Here is a 21,283-nt window from a genome sequence, read left to right as displayed (position 1 = left end):
AATCTTGAAGAAGTAGGGGTCAATTTTTTTTAAAAAAAAAAGATTATTTGGATTTAATAAGAAACTGTTTGAGGGCTTATTTGATACAAGTTGACGAACTATATCTTTATTTATGAAAACACAAAAAAATCAATAACTGAAAATTATTATTATCCCCCCAATTTTCTTAATATAGTATATTTGGCGCTTAGTCACCAACCCTCAATACTCATCATCTAAATCGGATCTTATTCATTATTAAATATGATTCATATTCGTTGATCATTATCAAATATGAATCATATTCGTTCTCATCGTCTCAAATTTGGCATTTTTTTCATAATGGCTTTGACAAAATTGTTGTGAATAAAAGCACTATTGTGAGGTGTAATATTCACGATCACCTGCCTAATAAAAATAAATAAACACAGCAATAATGAAAAAGCAAACTGCATACGCAACCAAAACGGAAAAAAACAGAAAACTTTACAAGTCACTCGTGTGGGACCATCCATATCCAGTTGACCACTCTTGTTTTTTTTTTGTCATAAAATCTTGAAGCAGATGTAACAAAGTCTCAGCTTCTGTTTAAGAAATTTCTCGAAGGATTGATAATAACATTTGTGTGAAATTTTTGTGATCTCTGGCAAAGAAAGTGTTATGGAAGAAGGGTTATCGAGCTCTTTGCTTAAGGAGAAGTCTCAGGTACATGGTGGTGGCAGTAGTGGCGGTGAGAGTGGAAGTGGAAGTGCTTCTGCCACAAGTGCTGTTGTGCTCAGCACTTTCGTTGCTGTCTGTGGTTCCTATGTTTTTGGTTCTGCTGTAAGTAGTACGCTCTTGATTCTACAGTACCCAGTCACAAAATTTATTAATATAATGTATTTGATGCATGAATTGTGTATCTCTCTAATGTAATTGAGAATGTTCAAGAATGTAATAAGTCTGAGAATTATAAGGGGAGTAGCAACTTTTTTAGTCTGATAGTGAGTAGAAACTAATTGAATAAACAGCAAACCTTTTGTTTCTTTCTTGAGTTGAAAATGTAGGATCAGAATCTGCTTGGTCGTCTGAATTCTGGGATTGACTAAAATTTTGTGATTGGTTTGTAGATTGGGTATTCATCACCTGCTCAGTCTGGAATAACCAATGATCTTGGTCTTTCTGTCGCGGAGGTAGGCATATAAATTATGAATTTTGCTCTGTATTTGCTCAGTATAAGTTGACACATACCGTTTTGCTTCTCTTTGTTTCTTCGCATTGTGGATGCCCTTTATAAGTTTTCTCTTCTCGTTCATCTGCAGTATTCACTTTTCGGTTCAATATTGACGATCGGAGCTATGATAGGTGCAATAATGAGTGGGAAAATAGCGGATTACATTGGCCGAAGAGGTGTAAGTATTTCTTACTAATCCATTGTTGTATCCGGCCATGTTGTTGAGTTTCCATTCTGATTTACTTTCAAATGTCTGTTTTTTTATCTTTTGGTTGCCTTGTGCCTTGTGGAAGCAGACAATGGGCTTCTCAGACATAGTTTGCATCATTGGATGGGTTATAATTGTATTCTCAAAGGTATATGTTTCAAAGATTTCTTTTGCTTATCTTCTCATACTTAAATCTCAATTGTTCACAATGTTGAAAGTTCAGTGTTTGTGAAAGGCTGCTTGGTGGCTAGATCTCGGAAGGCTGTTGGTGGGATATGGGATGGGTCTCCTTTCTTACGTGGTAATTTTTTCAGAGCATTGCAATTCAAGTTCAGTTACTCGCTGAGGAAGCAGATAAAAGATTATTCTAATTCTCACACACAGGTACCTGTATATATAGCTGAAATCACACCCAAAAATCTTCGAGGAGGATTTACAACAGTCCATCAGGTGAACTAATCTCTATAAAATGTTCAAGCCATTATCATTGCATCCTTAAATATCTAATCTTTGCTCTTGCAGTTGATGATATGTATTGGCGTGTCAATGACATATCTCATTGGAGCTTTTCTGAACTGGCGGATCTTAGCTCTGATTGGTAATTTCGTCTGTTCCTATGGTGTTGAATTGTAATTTGAGGGGTGTCTGTAACAAGGGAATCCTTTTATTTTGATTTCAGGAACTATTCCATGTCTAGTACAGCTTATAGGTCTATGCTTCATCCCAGAATCACCAAGATGGCTGGTGAGTCGCATGCATTATTTTATAGGTTCTTTAAATTTGGGGTTTACATTAACATCAACGGTTTATGAATTATTTGCAGGCAAAGACTGGTAAAGGAATAGAATCTGAAGCCGCCCTGCAGCGCCTTAGGGGGGCAGATGCTGATATTTCTGAAGAAGCAGCCGAGATTAGAGTAATTTCTTAATTTTATATGAAATATTTGATTCATCTGGTAGGAGTAAGAACCACAACTGAGTGGCTTTGCTTCATTTTATAGGAGTACACAGAAACCCTTGAGAGGCTTTCTGAAGGTGGCATTCTTGAGTTGTTCCAGAGGAAATACGCACATTCCCTCATTGTGAGCTTCTTAAAATCAATCTAGCTGAGGCAATTTTCCTTTGGACAAATTATTGTATAAATTGTTTTATTTTTTGAAGCATTTAAAATTCTTTTAAGGTTGGTGTTGGCTTGATGGTATTGCAACAATTTGGAGGGGTCAATGGAATTGCATTTTATGCAAGTTCCATATTCATATCAGCTGGTAAGTGAAGGCCCAATTATGAATACTTCGTACAGTCAATGGGATATAAAAAGGAATGAGAGAAAATGAATGCTCGAATCTCTGACTGTATGACAGGGTTTTCTGGTAGTATTGGGATGATCGCAATGGTTGTTATTCAGGTAATTGACTCTTAGCTGTAATTAAATTTTTGGAATCTGGTAGAGGCTTTTCTAAAGCATTGGAAATTGGCTTCTGCAGATTCCAATGACACTGTTGGGAGTACTTTTAATGGATAAATCTGGACGACGGCCACTTCTGTTGGTAAGAAGCAAAAGAATATGTTCCATGTTTGGATGTAGTTGTACTAATGGCGGATGCTGAAGTCTGCTAATGCTTCCAGGTGTCTGCAGCTGGAACATGTTTGGGTTGCCTCCTTGCCGCTTTGTCATTTCTCTTCCAGGTTCTAAACTAAAGTTTAATTATCTGTCGGATCGTTCTTTCCCGTTTCCCCATTCTTAAATCTCCATTGAGAATATACAAACTTTCTCCTTTACAGGACCTTCAACAGTGGATAAAGGCAACTCCTTTTCTAGCACTAGTTGGAGTGCTGGTAATGAATATTTGCTTGGAAAAAAAAAATTATATATTATTTTCCTCTTGCTATGTACGAAAATAAAAATGAATACAAGGAAGGCTTTTCTCTGACTTCTCAAAACTTAAGACCATTTGCTCTGACCCTCATCGGATTGATTACGTGCTATCCAAAAGTATTGCTTTAAGTTATAGATTTTGCAGATTGGTAGCTGAAATAATATCTTTGTTCATATTTTCGAACATGTGATTAGGTATACACAGGATCATTCTCATTAGGCATGGGAGGAATACCCTGGGTTATAATGTCAGAGGTACATTAAAGATTTAACTCTGCATATTTTGATTGATGGTGTTCAAAATGAAATATCTATAATATGCGACTAAGACAGGTAACTCAACTGAATTCATTAATTTTACCACTTCAGGTATTCCCTATAAACATGAAAGGTTCAGCTGGAAGCCTTGTAACATTGGTTAGCTGGTTAGGGTCTTGGATTATCTCTTTCACTTTCAATTTTCTAATGAAATGGAGCTCCACAGGTAGTACTTTGGTTCAATTCCTCTCGTTTTCTTGAGTTTATCATATGATACACGAACCATACACTGTCATATTCTGATATCTTTCTTTCATTTTCTCTCTTGTAATTCACCAGGAACATTCTTTGCATTCTCAGCCATTTGCGGCTTAACTGTTCTGTTCGTAGCAAAGCTAGTACCAGAGACCAAAGGGCGAACACTGGAAGAAATACAAGCATCTATGAATCCATTTTCTTGACGAAGATGGATTTCTCATGGTTCAGTTTTCTTGTTTGTTTTATTCTACGTCGTAATGATATATTAAGAACGGTCTTATTGTAATATTTGAATAGTTCAAAGTCAAGAGGACTAGGAATTATTATCTGAAAGGAAATTTAAGGAAATTGTAACAGTTTATTGCAAACAATAATGTAGACATTTCCCTGCTCTTAGTGCTATAAAGATGATATGATTGATTTTAGGTTCAGCTATGTTCAAATGATTCTGATGAATAAGTTCCATTCACTTTAGTGTTCTTTAGGTTCTTCCACTTAATTAATTGCTTTTCGGGTTCTCTTTTATTTCTATCCAGATGAATCATTTGAAAGTATAAATGCTGAAACTAAAAATTATTCTATTTTCATCTGAGCCACTGGAGGGTAAAAGATAATTGCATATAAAAAGCATGAAAAAGATTGACTGCTACCCAAGGTTAGAAAGAACATAAAATGTCTGATTATCATCAGAGAGATGAAGTTAAATGCGTAAAGAAAGTTTGTAATATATGGAATATGTAAACCACATGTTGGTTCCATATATAATTTCTTGAGGCTAACAGATTAATTAGGCACTAATTGGATTCTCCGTCGCTTCTTCTCACATCAAGCGATCATATTCGCCACTTACTATGCAATATCTTAATGGGGCATCACCTCGCTTGCTTATATATAACTTCTGCCCAATTAACAAACCATACTAAGCAAGCAAATTCTTAAGAAACTAGCATACTATAATATTTCTACCCCATGGCTCAAAGTCTAGATAAGCCAAAAGCTGTTGCCAAGCTAAATTGTCCGTCAGCAGCAAATCTAGCCAATCTTTTACCAACGGGCACAGTTCTTGCATACCAAGCACTGATGCCTTCATTGTCAAACAATGGCACATGCCTGGCGGCACACAAGTACCTCTCTATAGTTGCCCTTGCGGGCTGCTCAATTGTTTGCTTTCTCTCCTCATTCACTGATAGCTACTACAGCAAAGGCAAGCTCTACTATGGTATAGCCACTATCGATGGCCTACACATCTTCAACAAAAAGGACTACGAGGACGAGGGCGAGAAAGCAGACAATGATATTGAATATGGGGTCAAGGAGAAGGAGAGGGTATATTTGGACACGTATAAAATCCGATGGATTGATTTTGTGCATGCATTTACATCTTTGCTTGTGTTCTTGGTGTTTGCAACAACTAACTCTGATGCGCGACGTTGTTTTTTCCCACATCCGGGGCCTAATACAAATGTACTGTTGATGCATTTGCCAATACTTGTTGGGGGTTTTGCAAGCTTCCTATTCATGCTTTTCCCCACCGATAGGAGAGGGTTTGGATTTGCTGATCATACTCATATGGCCCCCAGTTCCAGCCCACGCCCAAGCCCAGAAAGTAAGAAAGTTCCACACTCGACAGGCGCTTGAGGGCTAAGTACTTGTTCTGAGAGTAGTGATAAATATCCCAAAATTTTTATCTCAAATTTCATTCTAAATACGTGTTATTAATTGAGTGGTGGGTAGTCTTTTACAGTATTTAAATGAATTAATTGTATTATTCTACTAACCAATTGATAAATATCATATCATTTGAGATAGATTTTTGAGAATAAAAATTTTAGGATATGTAATGTTGCTCTTGATCCTAGTGATGAAGTTGATGGTTAAAAAGTCTTTTAATATTAGTGTATCATGTATCAACTGTAAATATAGACTTCATGTAAATGACATGTCATTCTTATGATATATGTTTAAAGGACTTGCAAGTTGCCCTTAAGGCAGGGGCGGTCTCAGTTATTCTAGAGTCTGATTCCAAAGGAGTGACTAAACTTATCAACAGTAAGAGTAGCACTTTAATGGACTTTTGTTGGGTGATCTTCGACATTCTGGAGGCCAAGAGGAGTTTCCAGAATTTCAAAGCTCAACATGTTTACAGGAATTGTAATTCTCTAGCTCACTCATTAGCCAAATTAGCTCTCTGGAAGGTAGACTCTTTTGTATGGCTGGATGAATTTCCAGCAGAAGTTGTGTACTTGTTCTCTCGTTGAGCAATGAAAGCCGTACTTTCTTTTCCAAAAAAAAAAAAAAAAAGAACTTGGTCATTATATCTTATGTAAATTTATTTTTTTAAGGAAAATTAAAAAAAAAGTAATATATTTTAATTCGATGACCGTACGAATGATGTAAAATGACTAGCACGTATGAATTTTTCCAATTAAAATGTTCCTCAATCAATGAAATGCTGTCTACAAAATACAAATAATGTAACAATGCCAACTTACAGTTTCCCCAATGATCTTCAAATATAAAAATCTATGCATATTAAGTTCCAATTGTATCGTCCTCGTTAAGAGAGACGTACAAGACAAATTACTAATTTTTACACGTGAACAAATGCCCTCCTTCCACGTGGCTAATAATTTTTCATATTTTTTTTCTTGAAGATAAGATATATGTGGGTGGTAATTGTATGCAACATCAAGGGCTCCCACCAACGATGTGATCTTCATCACCATCAAGACATTGACTCCACAACTACTAATAATGGATCATATCCATCACCCATTGAGCACACTTTCTTGGAAAATTCTTCCGGACGAACCTTCCAAAGCTTGTCGGCAAGATTTTTAACATCACAAGCACTCCATTATTGGTCAAATGACTTTGAAAGTTAATATTTCACATAGATTTTTTTTTATCCAATATTGTTATACAAAATAAACTCAACGACCAACTCCAAACCCCTCTCATCTTTATATAATCCGATTCAAATCTTAAATTTTCAATACAATAAGGATTTAGTTAGGAAGATCCTGATAGGTATCAGGTAATTAATTAAAGATCCTAGAGATTATATAATGATGCCAACCAAAAAGATCTAAATCAATTAAATGTGGTCGTAATCAAGACCATTGTATAACATACATAAATAAAAAAAGAACTCTAAATCATCGTATTTAACAGTTTTTATTTATTCTTATTTTCTTCTGCATTATGTAGAGTGTTTTATCCATTGAACTACCCAAGACTCAGAACACTTATTCATGAAACCTACTCTTTTTATTCTGTGAAAGGACAAGAATTCAGTCTCCATAATATATTTAACTCATAATTAAAGATATAGATGAAAATAAAGAAAATACATCAACCCTAGCCTCCGCATATATATATTGATACCAACACACACTTAATTATTTCGGATCGTCAAATTTTGCGTCAGAAAAGCAGAAAATTTACTTTTGTATCGAAGTGAAACAACGTTTTCAAGAAAAGCAATAATATTAGTCTTTCTTTATCATGATACTGATTGATGTTGAGTAATCACAGGACCATGCATGCATGCATGCACGTTGCATCGCGATCATAAAGTTTTGTGTTCACTCAAAATGTGATGAAGAGATGACCACCAAGCTCTGCTCTATCGTCACCACAACTGAAAAAAATACAAATAAAATAATTTACTTGGTGTTTGTGATTGAAAATAGCTAGCATACGTGGGCTTTGTTATAGTCATATACCACCTTTGGTCCACATTTGTGTGTGTGTGTGTGTATAAAGATTCTCCTTTTGATCTATTGTTTTGGTTCAATTTGCCCCAGAATATCCATTTTACGTCAGCTAAAATCAAATCATTTGACCCGTTCTCTTGGACGATTGAAGCAACTAACAGGAGTCACCATCCTTCTGAGTATATATATATATATATATATGTAATTAAAGAAAATTTACAAAATAGCCAAGACAGTCGGTAGTTAAAATATGATTTTGCCAGGGTAGAGTTCTGAGTAAATGACTACGGGGCTAAGTTATAGATTAAAGTATGCAAGAGTTAATATTGACTTTTGACACTAACTTTTCATATTTTGCATGAGAATGGGACTATTTGAATCCAGTAAATTCCTCTCTATACTCATTATTAAAGATTTAAAATTTACAATCTCAAAATTACCCTTAACTAATATCTTTTTGTCTCTATTTTCACATTTAATAAACTGAATACTTAGTTTCACTCTCTTTTGAATTCTTTTTTCTAGCTTTTCTTAGTACATTTTGTTTTTTATTTCATGCTTTTTATATATAAGAATTTTTTTCTTGATATTCATTGGCAAAAAGTTTGATAAAAATTAATTTATTGGAATCCAATAACTTTCATAGCTAATAAAAATTTATTGATGTTTATTTTTAAATTGTAGGTTCTGTTCCTCCTAGTTAGTAATACCATTGTTTGTAACTAAAAGAATTATCTGATGAGAATTTATGAAACTCAAAAGGGAAAGTTAATTAAGTAGTTTTGCAAAAAGTTATCTAGATACTAAGATTCTTAAATAAAAAGAGGGTATAGGGAGGAAATTAGTGGACTTCGTATAAAAATTCCAATTTTTTTTTAATATTCTGCTGGCATTGTGGCACCCCGATCTTAATTTTTCTCCTCCCGTTATGATCAATAACATATATCGACATTGTATTAATTAGAGACATTATCTAAAATGATCTTTGGTTATAAATTGACAATAATTTTAAGTAATTGACACTAATTTTAAGTCATTTCTATAATTGTTTTTTTTCATTTTATTTAAAAGCTTCACCTTAATTTCAAACTTACCAGCTTATACAATCTAGCTTGCTCTATACCTTTCAAGTTACAATATTTTATGGTGTACCGTGTACGATATAGAATCTAAAAGCAGCAGCTGGCAAAATCCATTTATAATATTGATAGCTGGTCCATGCAGGCCGCCGCCAGCCAATATGCGTCACAAAATCTTACCCGACTTTTAGCCTCAGCTCTGGCATGCACCCTTCAATGCACCGGATGCCTACTTTGCCCATTTTGAGGAAGATGACATTTTCCTTAGCAACTTGCAAAGAATATGATGTTTCCTCTCTTCTCTTTTTGTCTTTTCTATATGCAATCTTGTTTCATTCTTCATCTTCAGTTCGTGTCCATGCCTCTCTACCAATGAATTAATTGCTGCACTTTACACTGACCAATGGAAAGATATGGAATAGTTTAATTTGAGCTCCAATCATCTACCTTCATTTGAGTACTCAAATTAGCTACTCAATTCATTGGCATTATCGTTTTGTAGAAGTATTATAATAAATTAATTATAAAATGAACCCCAATTATTGCAATTAAATTGTCATTAATTGAACCCCAATGATTGCAACTAAATTCTCCATATGCGGCTTGGTTATAGCTAGTCAGTCAATTCTAGCTGAAATCCACATAGACTTGTCGACAGCCACATAATAATAATTCCAGAAGAAAACTTTGAACTCCAAATGAGTAATCATGTACCCATTAAAAACAAATTTTGTGTACATGATACATTAGCAATATTTTACAAACTAATATACGAGATTAAAATTCACACGCGTAACCTTCTTATTATCAAAATTATGAACCATATATACACAATTGAAACGAATGACGACACAATTTATTATATATGGTAATTACAACCATGCGCATGCCAACTCATGTGATGCCATGCAACTGCACGCCAGCCTCAAAAGAAACTAAAATTCAGCTAGCTACCTACCTGTGATATATATCTATCACTCACTTCAAAGCACTCATCTTTAAATTTCCTTATTGACTCACCCAACAACAGGGAAAAAAAAAAAGAACTAAAAAAGAAAAACAGGTAGATAAAATGATAAATCAAAGAACCATATACATATACATATTTAGTAAATATTAATGTAAAATGGACAGATAATGAAGCGAAGTTTTAGGCCATAATTGGTGGGACCAAGCACCGTTTCCTCGATTGGGATCTAATCTATCACTCCAGCTCAGGCGTTCACGTTGGCACTCGCTTCGCCATTTGTCTCCTCTATCTTTGGCGTGAGGATATTATTAATACCCTCATCCCTTTCTCTCCCTTTCCCAAAAGTTTCAATATTTAATCTCCTCATTTTCTTTTGTGTTTGTGTGTGTGTGTATATATACACACACATATATATGTTCCATTTCTGTCTTTATTTCATCCCCAAATCAACGTAATGACGAGTCTGTGTAAAAAGAGTGTTCACTCATTCGTCGGCTTAACAAACACAATGGATGACGACAGCAACTACCACAGCAACTACAACAGCAACTTTTCTTCTTCGTGCAATAAACACCCCGGCGCCGGTGATGATGCCTGTAGACCCACTAGCTCTTATAACGTCATTGAATCATCCGTGTTTTCCAAGCTCTTGCCCTCCCCACCGCCGGCAACAACAACAACAACAAGAAGCCCTCTCTTTTGTTCACCATCTGTGTTTTCCAAGAAAGACCCTGGGGCCATAGGTTTCATTGATTATATGGGCGGAGGCGTCGACGGGCTCATGTCGTGCACTGAGAGTCTGGGGTTTGAGAGCTCTGATGAAAGGACAGCCGACGATCATCAGATGGAGGAGATGTCTAATCAGTCTTCGAGTAAGGCCAGATGGAGAAAAGATTACCGTCATGGTAGGGGGGTTGGTGGTGAGAGGAAGGAGGCGAAGAAATTTCCTCCGCCGCTTTCGTCTTTAAACAGGAACGGTCAGCCTAGTTTCTATCTCCGGTCTGTGAGGACTGATGGGAGGCTAGAGTTAACTGAGGTTAGGATTGACAGGCCGGAGATTCTACGCGCTTCCCGTGAAGGTGGACGGCTGAGATTGCATCTCGTTAGAGAAGGTGATGAAGTTGAAGAAGAAGAAGAAAGCCTAGAAGAAGAACTGCAAGATGAAGAAACCCTAGAAGGGGAAGATGAAAAAGAGGAAGAAGGAAGAGTTGGGGAATGGAGGTTACAGGGGTTTAGGAGGTGTAATGAGATGATGGGTCAGCATGATTATCATCATCATCAAAATATGAGCCGTCATCATCATAGCCACCTGCACGTGTGGCGCCAGCATTGTGTGCCAACAAGATGAATGAATAAGCATGTTCACGTGGATGCCGAAGCAATATGGACAAGATTTAATTTGTGAATTTGTGTGCATGCATGCACTGTAAGTCTGCACTCTAAACTGACATTGTTCCAGCAGGCTATACATATGCTGCTAGCTGCATATGCGTGCCATAACAAGAGAGGCTTCAGGGGTTTTATGGGTGAGGTGTCTCTCACATAGTTTGGAGATAAAATGGAGGAATTAAGTATAATTTCTGGGGATATGAGAGCAACAAACAGATCAAATTGTGTTTGCCCGTGTCGGGAGTAAAATTTTTAGAATACATGAAAGGTAATTTATGAGTCACACAATAAGTAAAAATTATTATGATATGCGTGTATTTATTTTAGAAAATTATTGTGTAAGTGATGATTATATTAAATCAAATTACACATATCATATATACATTATTTAGTTAATTTTACTATTTTTGATGTATTTTAAAATTTATGATGATAAGTAAATTAGTTAATGATAGTTAAATTTAGAAGTTTTAAATAAATAGGGTATCTTTTGAAAGTGTCTATTATCTCCCATTAATGAATTAATAAAAATCCCATCACTTTTAGATTTCCATTTTCTCTGTTTGGGCAAGTATAGGTTATAGGTTAGTGCACGGGGTTCCCAATTAGAGGCGCTTGGTGTTTTGTTGACAACTTTTTTGATAAATATGATTTGATGACATGGAGAGGCTAATTAATTTAGTGTTTGACTTGGTCTCATGATGAATGGGATATTCGATCACACGGTCAGCAGAGCTTGTGGGTCAGGCTGAATTGAACAATTGATCACATTTTCCATTGAAAAAGGGCTGGAGAGGGACTCTTCTGAAGTGACATACTCATGGAATCTGAGATAGAAAAAACTAGAAGAAGTAGAAAATGATAAGAAAAAAACAATTTAGGATGAAGTTGTTGACCATACCCATGAAAAGAACGTTTGACTAATAGTGTACTAAAGAACTTTCATAAAAGATGCCTCCAACCAATAAAGTGTTGGCTCCACTGGCAATGGAGTCCCCTTAAGTGTCTTGACTGGGTTTGCTTCCCAGTTCGAGTCGCAGGGAAGTCGCCTTTATTGGGAGAACCTGTGCCTCCCGGTTCGAGCGGGGACTTCTAGTCTGGGTTGTGGTACGGGCTTAAAGGTGCCTCCCACAGTTGGGGCCCTCCCCAGGATACCTCGTGATTAATATCAAAAAATAAATAAAAGATGCCTCCACTAGTTTCACTTAACAAATTAAAACTAAAAAAAAAAAAAAGATTACTTTGTAGCTCATTCATATTACTCTCTACCATGAGTTTGGCCTTTTTCGGTTGTTTCTACTTTCGACAACAAAACCTGTTAAAATATACGAATGAGTAAAAATTTCCATTTCTCGTGTGGATACAAGCGTCAAATGGCGGTGGCGCTACTATTAAGATAAGGGGAAAAAAAAAAAAATCTTAAACAAGATATTTATACATCATATTATTATCCATTTGCTCGTCTAAAAAAATTTGACACATATGAACATATTTGAAATGAGCTAATTATAAACTGAACAATTATGATCGATCTTACTTACAATTCCTCCTAATGAAAGTTGAACTAAATCGGAAAAAAAGAAAAAAAAAAAGAACCAAACAGTTTAACATAGGTTTGATTTGGTTCAACTCTTATATTAGTTCGGTTTATTCAATTCTCTAATTTTCAATTTTAATACTGATGCAGCTATGGACATGGAAGGCGGCTTTGCTGGACTCAGGAGCATTATCAGAAATTATCAAGAAACTGTAATAGCTGTTGCAACATCAAAGAAGCCTTGCTTAAGAGATGTGGAAATTACTGAAGCTTACGCGATTTTAGAAGAAATAAAGCTAGAGATGTTGCTCTTTCTCCTTTATTTATAGAGTCTGATTTTAAGAATGTTGTCAACTTTATTCTTAAGGGTCACTCTAGTAGAGGAGATATGGATTGGATAATGGGTGAGATAAGAGCCTTGACAAAACAAAATAATCAATATAACATGGCTTATACTCCTAAGTCTTGTAACTTAATGGCGCATGGTCTAGTGAAAATGGTCTTATTCAGTTTAGAACCTTGAGTGTGAATTGAGGAGGTTCCGAAAAACTTACTGTAATTGTTTTGTTCTAGTGGAAATGGAACCATTTTACCATATAAAAAAAAACCGCAGTGGTAAATGGCGATGTGACTTGTGCCAGGCCGCCGTTGCAGGAAATAGCCGTCGGGGGTCTATACTTCTGGAGTTTTGGGCCAAAACATAAATAAACGTCGACAGCAGGGTTCGAACCTGCGCGGGCGAAGCCCAACAGATTTCAAGTCTGTCTCCTTAACCACTCGGACATATCGACGAGTTTGTTGTATTTTGCCATAGCCATTGATCTATTAACATGCACACAGACGCGGAAGTGGATGAAAGGAAAGCAACCATATCAGGAAAAGTCAAACATTCAGTCAATAAGAGAGACTCATTGCCAGCTTCCCATTTACTCTATATATATAAATATTTGTATGTATGTATGTATGTATATATGTGTGCGTGTGCGTGTGCGTGTGCGTGTGCGTGTGCATGTGCGTGTGTGCGTGTGCGTGTGTACATATTACTAATGTTGTAACATATCAACAGGTTCAGCACAAGTTGTGTTAGGGAACAGGCCGTACAATTAAATTAATATAGTTTTTATAATTGTTGGATCATTAATTCCATTTAACAATCTGTGTGTGAGATTGGCAGTGTCATGTAGGGAGACAAGTGGTTGTCCTAGTGAATCTTAATTCTTATAGCGGGCATTTTGTACATTATATTGTATTATACTGTATTTTATTATTTTAATATTAGATTGTTGGTATATTGTATTATATTGTATTGTATTACTATTATATTATAATAATATTGTACAATATTTAGTGTTGCACTGTACTGTACTAATATTTAATTAGACCATATCTGCTATTGCATTGTATTGTATTATTTTTTGTGATTAATTTAAATTATATAATGAGAAAATAATATTTATTAATACTTAGAAAAATACTAAATAAAAAATCTTAAGTTTTAAAAATTTAATAAACTTTTTAGGTAAATGTTAAACAATATTATAATTCTTCATAAGAATCAAAACTTATAACCTTTAATTTTTGAAAGCATAAAATTTATTTTCAATATTCTCTAAATATATAACCTGTGAAATAAAGATCGAAGCAAATAATTTAATCAAATAATCTCTAAATAATATAACAACAAAAATAAATAGTTAAAACCTACAAAATTAGTTCAAAAGTCATTTTAGAATGATAGAATAAAAATTTATACATATCACATGATAATCCAAAATAATAAAATGATACAATTGTTATAATATATTCACTAACAAAATGAATTATGCTGAATAATTTAAGTAAGAGTTTTGTAGTATATGTAATAATTTTTTATATTATTATTTATATTAATTTTAATTTTAAATTAATATTATTCAAAATTTTATTATTAGTTATATTAAATTCTTAAATTATTAATTTATATTAATAATTATAATGTAAAATAAAAATAAAAATTAATATTACATGAAATTAAAAAACTATATATATATATATATATATTATAAATTAAAAGTAAAAAAAAAAAAAGACAAGCTAATGTGGCAACTACCGCGTTAGCACAGTGCCTTATACACATCCCTTTTTAGCCAAACATGATATTGTATTAATTTAATACTATACGGAGTTGTAGTATGGTGTAATGTTAGGTGCCAAACACACCCTTAGAAAATATTTTTTAAAATTTTAACGGAAAAAATTATTTGGGAAATAAAATTTTTAATTTGTCCTACCGACTCTAAATAATAAATAAAAATGCAGGCTGAAAATTAAATGATCATAATCAAAATCACTGTAAATGAGTGTGTTATATATGAAATTCTTTTAAAACACTTTAGGAAAATCAAATTTTTTAAAGAATCTAAATTTACCCCATTTTATTTCTGGCTAAACCATTGCACGCAGATCCTTAAATTTTAATGAATACACATTTTCAGAATCACAGACTTGTTTTTGCAGAAAAGTCTCAGTGGCTCAGAAATGACCAAATATACTATATAATTTAAAAAAAATAATAATAATTATTATTTTAAAAGAAAATTGAAGCCCTGAAAGCCAAAGGGGACGTAGCTCATATGGTAGAGCGCTCGCTTCGCATGCGAGAGGCACGGGGTTCGATTCCCCGCGTCTCCACCATTTTATGTTTTCCTTGTTTTGGAATTATTATTTGTAAGTCCCTGACTTCTCTTTGTATTCTCAAGCGGCGGAATAGATCATCCATTTATAAGAAAATGACACAAAAGCTTCCCAATTGTGCTTGGAACCTGAAATTAGATGTACAAGCAAAGTTATTTGTGTATTCCAGTATCGCGCCGAAAATGTGAGTTGACACGAATTCATTATTTAAAGTTTTGTATTTTATGATCAGATACCACATGTCTCAATTTCGTATTATATTTGTATAAGGACAACTTATTTTTCACCGCTCCACTTAAAAATAATATATATATATATATATATATGTATATATATTTTTTAACACAAATAAGATAGCAATTTCTTTTCATTCATTCATAAGTCCGATTAAGATTATAAATGTGATTATAAATGTGATTATAAATGTGAATATATCCCAACTTGGTTTATATCCTTCTTTAGGTGAATGCAAAAGTCCATGGCGTAGAAAATGTTGAAAATGGAAGTTTGGTCAAAAGTTGGTATGAAATGGAAGGTTCTAGAAATGTTCCATACGCAACTACAACAAAGATAAAGGAATCAAGATTTGATTTCGGGCCATTCTTATTATACAGGACTGCTTCACCAACATTAGTAAGCACCAGCTAGCTTTTCATTTTCCATTTCTAGAAACCTTATTACAAAGAGATAACGCACGTTATATACATACCATTCATGTCCTTAATAATCAAATTCAACTCATTTCTGTACAACTAGGGATGGCAATGGGGAGGGGAGGGGAGGGGACCAATCTCCCCATACCCATCCCCGATATTTTACATATGTCCCCGTCCCCTCCCCGTCCCCGTCAGAATTGCTTGAGAGAATCCCCATCCCCTCCCCGAATAATAACAGGGGATCCCCGAGGGTCCCCGGTCCCCGAATAACTAATAGTCTAATACATTTTTTTTTATTTTCGATTTTAAATTAATCATATTAAAATAAACTCATACCGCTATTGTAAGCTCGTAACCAACTTTGACAGCACATTAAGGCCTCCAATGTGCTTGGATGAAGTCTGTTATGGTATGGGCTCACAACTCTACCACTAGTGTTAAAAGCTGATTCATAAGCAACTGTTGTAATTGGAATTGCCAAAATATCTCTAGCAATTCGAGCTAATGTAGGATACCTATTAGCATTTGTCTTCCACCAACTCAAAATATTAAAATCTTCCATCCGAGGTATAACTTTCTCATCCAAATATGAATCTAATTCATCTGCAACAACTGCACAATCTCCATTGTTTACATAATCATCAAAACCTATCATCCATTTGGTTGCTTTCTTATAAGAATCCCCTGTAGATCTAGTAGAAGAACTACTACCAGTATAATCAAAGCAATAAACAGTTGGTGAAAACTTCAATTAATACTCTTCAACTAATTCCCGGCAAAAGGTGACCACTTTCCCAACATACAACTATTTTGATATTTATTATTTTTAACAATATTTATAATTTTGTTATTTATTTATTAGTAATTTTAAAAATAAAAATAAAATTAAAAATTAAAATAGGGAAATGGGTAGGGGATGGGGATTCCACCTCATCCCCGTCCCCTCCCCGAATAAAAAATTGGGTAAAAAATTTTCCCCGTACCCTCCCCGAAAAAAAAATTGGGTATAAAATTATCCCCGTACCCTCCCCGAATGGGGAAAATCCCCGAGGGTACCCGTCCCCGTGGGGATTTTTGCCATCCCTATGTACAACTCAAAAGGGCAAAAAAAAAAAAAAAATTGTTCAACAAAAGTTGGCAAGCACTATTTCTTTTCATAACATATTCTAGAAAAAGAAATAAAAGCTTTTTCTCACCATTATAAATTATACGGTGCATTCCACCGAGGCACCAATCCTCGTGCAAGAACTGAAACCTCACGATGCTTCAATGAAGGAAAAAGCTTAAAGCTTAACCATTTGGGTTAATAGTATTTGAAACCCTTTGTTTTGATAAAAAGCACATATAAGGACACAATTTTCATAATAATTTTCCATACGGGTACCTGCTGTTGATTTTGGGGAAAAAAAAAGTTTCCATAATGAAATCAAGTTATACTCTCGCAAAGTAGAAATATAGAGCTACAGAAATTAAAACCATACAAATCTAAAATCCAAACTGAATCATTGGATTAGTTTCGGATAAATTTAAATATTTCTTAGTTTGATATTGGACCCATTCAAATAAGAATTTTAGTTGTTAGTTCATTTTTTAATTAAAATTTATGATTCGGATCGATTTGATTTTTTTTTCTTTTTCTAAAGAATCAATTTTTTTTTTAAAAAAAAAACCTAAGTTGACAAATTTAGTTTAACTTGAACAAAATAAATTACGTGACAAAGAAAAGTAATTTATATTTGTTCTTACTTCTAAGTATGGGTGGGCATAATCAAATCGAACCCAAAAAAATTATCAGTTCAATTTGATATTTTTTCTGAAAAAAATTAAATATTCCAGGTCAAAATAAAATTGAATACTATGGTTTAGTTTTCTGTTTAAAATTTCAAATTAAAAAATCAAATTAGAAAATTGAAAAAATAATATTTAATTTTTTTTAAAAATACCATGTAGCGTTTAGGAGTGGGCAGAAATCAGACTAAACCCAAAAAAAAAATGATTCAATTTGGTTTTTTTTGATTTCGGTTCAATATTTTATAATTAAACCCGAAATTCTCAATCTATTTTTTGAAATTCCCAAACCAAATCCAACAAAAAATTTCGGTTTATTGTTCACTCCAAACAAGGGACCCCGATGTTACGACTCTAAGCTTCTTCTATTAAAAATTTTTTTAAAAAAAAGAAACAAATTTTTAACTTGTTATTTGTTCAAATCTTCAAATTAGTCAATAATTGACCACCATTTTTTATTATAAAAATGTTACACGTACCTCCCACGAAAAGCAAGAAGGCCTATAAATCAACAGCAATTACAGAACTTTTAAAATTAATTTACAAAACTAACTGCAAAGCAAAGCGGATTCGTTCGTTCCTACTAATCAAACAAAATCAAGTGAAAAATAACAATAAGCAAGCGTCGTAATTTTCTCGACAATGTTGCAAAACAACCACCAGCAGTGCCACAGCCACCAGAGGCACCTGCTGCCGAAACGGATCATCCTGGTCCGACACGGCGAGTCGGAAGGGAACCTCAACACCGGCGCCTACGCCACCACGCCCGATAACAAGATCCCCCTGACGCCCGACGGAATCCACCAGGGTCGGTCTTGCGGGGCCCGCCTCCGCTCATTGCTCTCCGGCTCCGCCAATGACTACCGCGTCTACTTCTACGTGTCGCCGTACGAGCGCACGCGGTCGACGCTCCGCGAGATCGGACGCTCGTTCTCCAGGAAGCGTATAATTGGCGTCAGAGAAGAGTGCAGGATTCGCGAACAGGATTTCGGTAACTTTCAGGTACTTCGTTAGTGGGGCCCGCATTACACCATGCTTAATGAAAATTCTAAAGAGTAACTCTTACTATTATTAGTTAATTAAGTTCATTTCTTTTATTAGCTTTTTATTAATTTTAAATTGGTTTTTTCTAATTTTTTTATTTTTTTATTTTTTTTTTGTATTTTGGAGGTGAGTGAGAGGATGAAAGTAATAAAGGAAACAAGGGAGAAGTTTGGAAGATTTTATTATAGATTTCCTGAAGGGGAGTCGGCAGCAGATGTTTTTGACCGTGTTTCAAGTATGTTTTTTATTCCAACTTTCTTTTTTATTAAAAAAAAAATCTAATATCATTTAGTTGTTTTTCATATAGTGTTTGGTTGTTTTAGTGAAATTACTTTTTGCTTATTGCGTGTGTAAATTGTTTAGATAGAATATAGCTGTATCTTAATGAGCAAGAAAACTCACATTTTGACAATTTGACATCTGAATTTTTGGTCTCTCTCTGAGTCTTTTGAAATGGTAATAGAATGGTATCTCGAAACTCTAGAAGTGCTTTTGGGGTTTTGGAAGCAGAAGCAAGGAAAGCATTTTAAGAACTATTTGGATGGTTTTTGCAATTGTGTTGTGTTTCTTGTCATTTTTTCAAACGTGTAGCATGGTTTTGCTTTTGCTTGTGGATTCTGTGTTGCTAGTTAACATGTGGGCATTGGAAGATATTTTGGAACAATGTTTGTCTTCCTTTAAGCTTCTAATGAAACATGAAACTAGTTAGTGGGTAATAAGTGAGAAAAAGTAATTCAAATATGGTATTGAAAGGTGGCTTGACATTTCTGAAAGTGCTTTCATTGGTTTTGAAGCAGAAGCAAATAATGAAAATTTTAAAGTGAATTTTGTGGCGGGCTTACTAGCACATGTAGTTTCCTTGGAAAGAATGAGAAGGGGCCAAGGACTGTCTGATCTTCCATTGGTTATTTTATAAGCTGAATTTTCTTCAGCTAGTATTTTATTACCTAGCACTACTATTTGGCTTATTGAAAAAGGCAATAGAAACAGCGTTGTTAGATCCGGACAGGAGGTAAGTGGAAAAGAATTTGTCATGCAATGCATGCTATGAACATTATATCTTTTACATCAACGGTTCAAACAAAAAGAAATATCACTAACCGTGTTGAGCTACGTAGCTCGCTTTGGAATTCAACCAAATAATTCTAGGCAAATAATTGAAAATCACGTTAGTCGACATTTTCCTGTCTTCCATTGGCTAAGCATTCAATTTCTAGGGAGAGAAATATGAATGTCTTTGCATGTAACTCACATTTCTGTCCCTTGAATTGCTTGGCTACTTGTGATTTTTAAAGCCCCATGATTTTAACCCAATGATATTACTTGCATAACTGATTTGACCAATTTTTCCTGCAAACATGAATATTGTTTCTGTTGCTGGAAATGACAAACTTTAGTTACTGAATTGAAGAGGCTTCTCCTTTAATATGCTTGACAAAAAAACTGACATTTTCTTTTCTCTTTTTTGAAGTAGAGTCATGATCAAAGGTGTTATTTTGTGTTCTTTCTTTTATATTAGATAATTGAACCAAGTGAGAGATTTGTAACTCATACTATTGGAAACCAATTGATTTTTGCAGATTTTCTAGAATCCCTCTGGAGGGACATAGACTTGCATAGACTTCAGCATGACCCTTCCCAGGAGCTAAATCTGATTATTGTATCTCATGGCCTGACTTCACGTGTCTTTCTCATGAAGTGGTTCAAGTGGACAGTTGAGCAGTTTGAGCATTTAAATAACCCAGGCAACTGTGAGACTCGAGTGATGCACTTAGGAGAAGGTGGAGAGTATAGCTTAGCAATCCATCACACGGACCAAGAAATGCTTGAATGGGGCCTCTCGCCCGAAATGATTGCTGACCAAAAATGGCGAGCTCATGCCACCAGGGGTGAATGGAATGAGAACTGTCCCTGGTACCTTGATGAGTTTTTCGACCATTTGATGATAGATTCAGAAGATGATGAGAAAGAAAATGATGCAGAATACTCTGATGCTAATTGTGCGTCTGAATCATCTTCAAGCATGATCAGACCAGTAGATTCTTGCCTGAAAATTCAAGAATGAGAAATATTTGAAGCTGCAAACCGTAAAGAACTGATCAGCATCATCATGGGCATCCCACTAGCAAATTGACCAAATTCATAGGGTACAGTATTGGATATTGTAACTGCAATTTGTGATTATTCTTTTTAGTCACACCGTGATGCCATAAGACTACCAGCTAAACAAGTGGTATCTTTTGTACTTTTGATTGTAATTCTTCGTTAGCTAACAATTAGGTTAATGTATGACCGAGCATCATTCTGTAACCAAGCAAATAATTGATGCTGAAGATTGTTTTTGATTGCATTTTACTTGAAAGATGATGTGTGCTGAACTAATCTAAGCAATGCTTGTAAGTTAGAACGTACATGCCTTTTTTCACAAGCAGATTCAGGGGCCTAACGTTTTTAAAAAAAAATTCAGGGGCTTAACACTAGGTGCCAAAATTGATTTATGGCACTTTCATTTTGGCTAGTGAGTAGAATCCTCCTCATGTCTTGCCAACAACCAACCTATTCATTTTCAAACTATCCAAATCAAGAATTGGGCAACTAGAACTTGGAAAATTGTTACCGACAAGCTAAGCAAAGCAA

At 34.7% G+C, this 21,283-nt stretch overlaps 4 protein-coding genes and 2 non-coding genes across 7 annotated transcripts; 5 read left to right on the top strand and 1 right to left on the bottom strand.

Annotated features, from left to right (window-relative positions):
• Window positions 1-452: 452 nt before the first annotated feature.
• LOC102624574 (sugar transporter ERD6-like 5) lies at window positions 453-4,222 on the top strand. 2 transcript variants are annotated; one of them, XM_006471809.4, is made up of 18 exons: window positions 458-801; window positions 1,089-1,151; window positions 1,281-1,370; window positions 1,489-1,548; window positions 1,636-1,701; window positions 1,785-1,850; window positions 1,923-1,998; window positions 2,080-2,144; window positions 2,224-2,316; window positions 2,401-2,481; window positions 2,580-2,664; window positions 2,761-2,804; window positions 2,884-2,946; window positions 3,026-3,085; window positions 3,182-3,235; window positions 3,471-3,530; window positions 3,645-3,759; window positions 3,873-4,222. In XM_006471809.4, the coding sequence occupies exons 1-18, from the start codon at window positions 640-642 to the stop codon at window positions 3,992-3,994; spliced, it is 1,425 nt and encodes a 474-aa protein (XP_006471872.2). In that variant the 5' UTR covers window positions 458-639; the 3' UTR covers window positions 3,995-4,222. The 2 variants fall into 2 exon arrangements, with proteins under 2 accessions (XP_006471873.2, XP_006471872.2); XM_006471810.4 differs by lacking the exon at window positions 3,182-3,235 and having other exon boundaries at window positions 453-801.
• Window positions 4,223-4,760: 538 nt separating this feature from the next.
• Window positions 4,761-5,429, top strand: LOC102625043 (protein DMP10). Its single transcript, XM_006471811.4, has one exon. The coding sequence runs from the start codon at window positions 4,761-4,763 to the stop codon at window positions 5,427-5,429; it is 669 nt and encodes a 222-aa protein (XP_006471874.2).
• A 4,390-nt stretch (window positions 5,430-9,819) lies between these two features.
• On the top strand, window positions 9,820-11,501 carry LOC102625322 (uncharacterized). Its single transcript, XM_006471812.4, has one exon. The coding sequence runs from the start codon at window positions 10,014-10,016 to the stop codon at window positions 10,905-10,907; it is 894 nt and encodes a 297-aa protein (XP_006471875.2). The 5' UTR covers window positions 9,820-10,013; the 3' UTR covers window positions 10,908-11,501.
• Window positions 11,502-13,194: 1,693 nt separating this feature from the next.
• On the bottom strand, window positions 13,195-13,276 carry TRNAS-UGA (transfer RNA serine (anticodon UGA)). Its single transcript has one exon. It is a non-coding gene; the product is annotated as a tRNA-Ser (tRNA).
• Window positions 13,277-15,082: 1,806 nt separating this feature from the next.
• Window positions 15,083-15,155, top strand: TRNAA-CGC (transfer RNA alanine (anticodon CGC)). The gene has a single exon. It is a non-coding gene; the product is annotated as a tRNA-Ala (tRNA).
• Window positions 15,156-18,050: 2,895 nt separating this feature from the next.
• LOC102625884 (phosphoglycerate mutase-like protein AT74H) lies at window positions 18,051-20,996 on the top strand. The gene is made up of 3 exons (XM_006471813.4): window positions 18,051-18,604; window positions 18,773-18,881; window positions 20,227-20,996. The coding sequence occupies exons 1-3, from the start codon at window positions 18,245-18,247 to the stop codon at window positions 20,709-20,711; spliced, it is 954 nt and encodes a 317-aa protein (XP_006471876.2). The 5' UTR covers window positions 18,051-18,244; the 3' UTR covers window positions 20,712-20,996.
• The last annotated feature ends 287 nt before the right edge of the window (window positions 20,997-21,283 follow it).

The sequence above is a fragment of the Citrus sinensis genome, chromosome 5, assembly GCF_022201045.2.
Source record: "Citrus sinensis cultivar Valencia sweet orange chromosome 5, DVS_A1.0, whole genome shotgun sequence".
Lineage (NCBI taxonomy): Eukaryota > Viridiplantae > Streptophyta > Magnoliopsida > Sapindales > Rutaceae > Citrus > Citrus sinensis.
The sequence above is the reverse complement of the archived record's forward strand: the minus strand, read 5'-3'. Positions and strand labels throughout refer to the sequence as shown.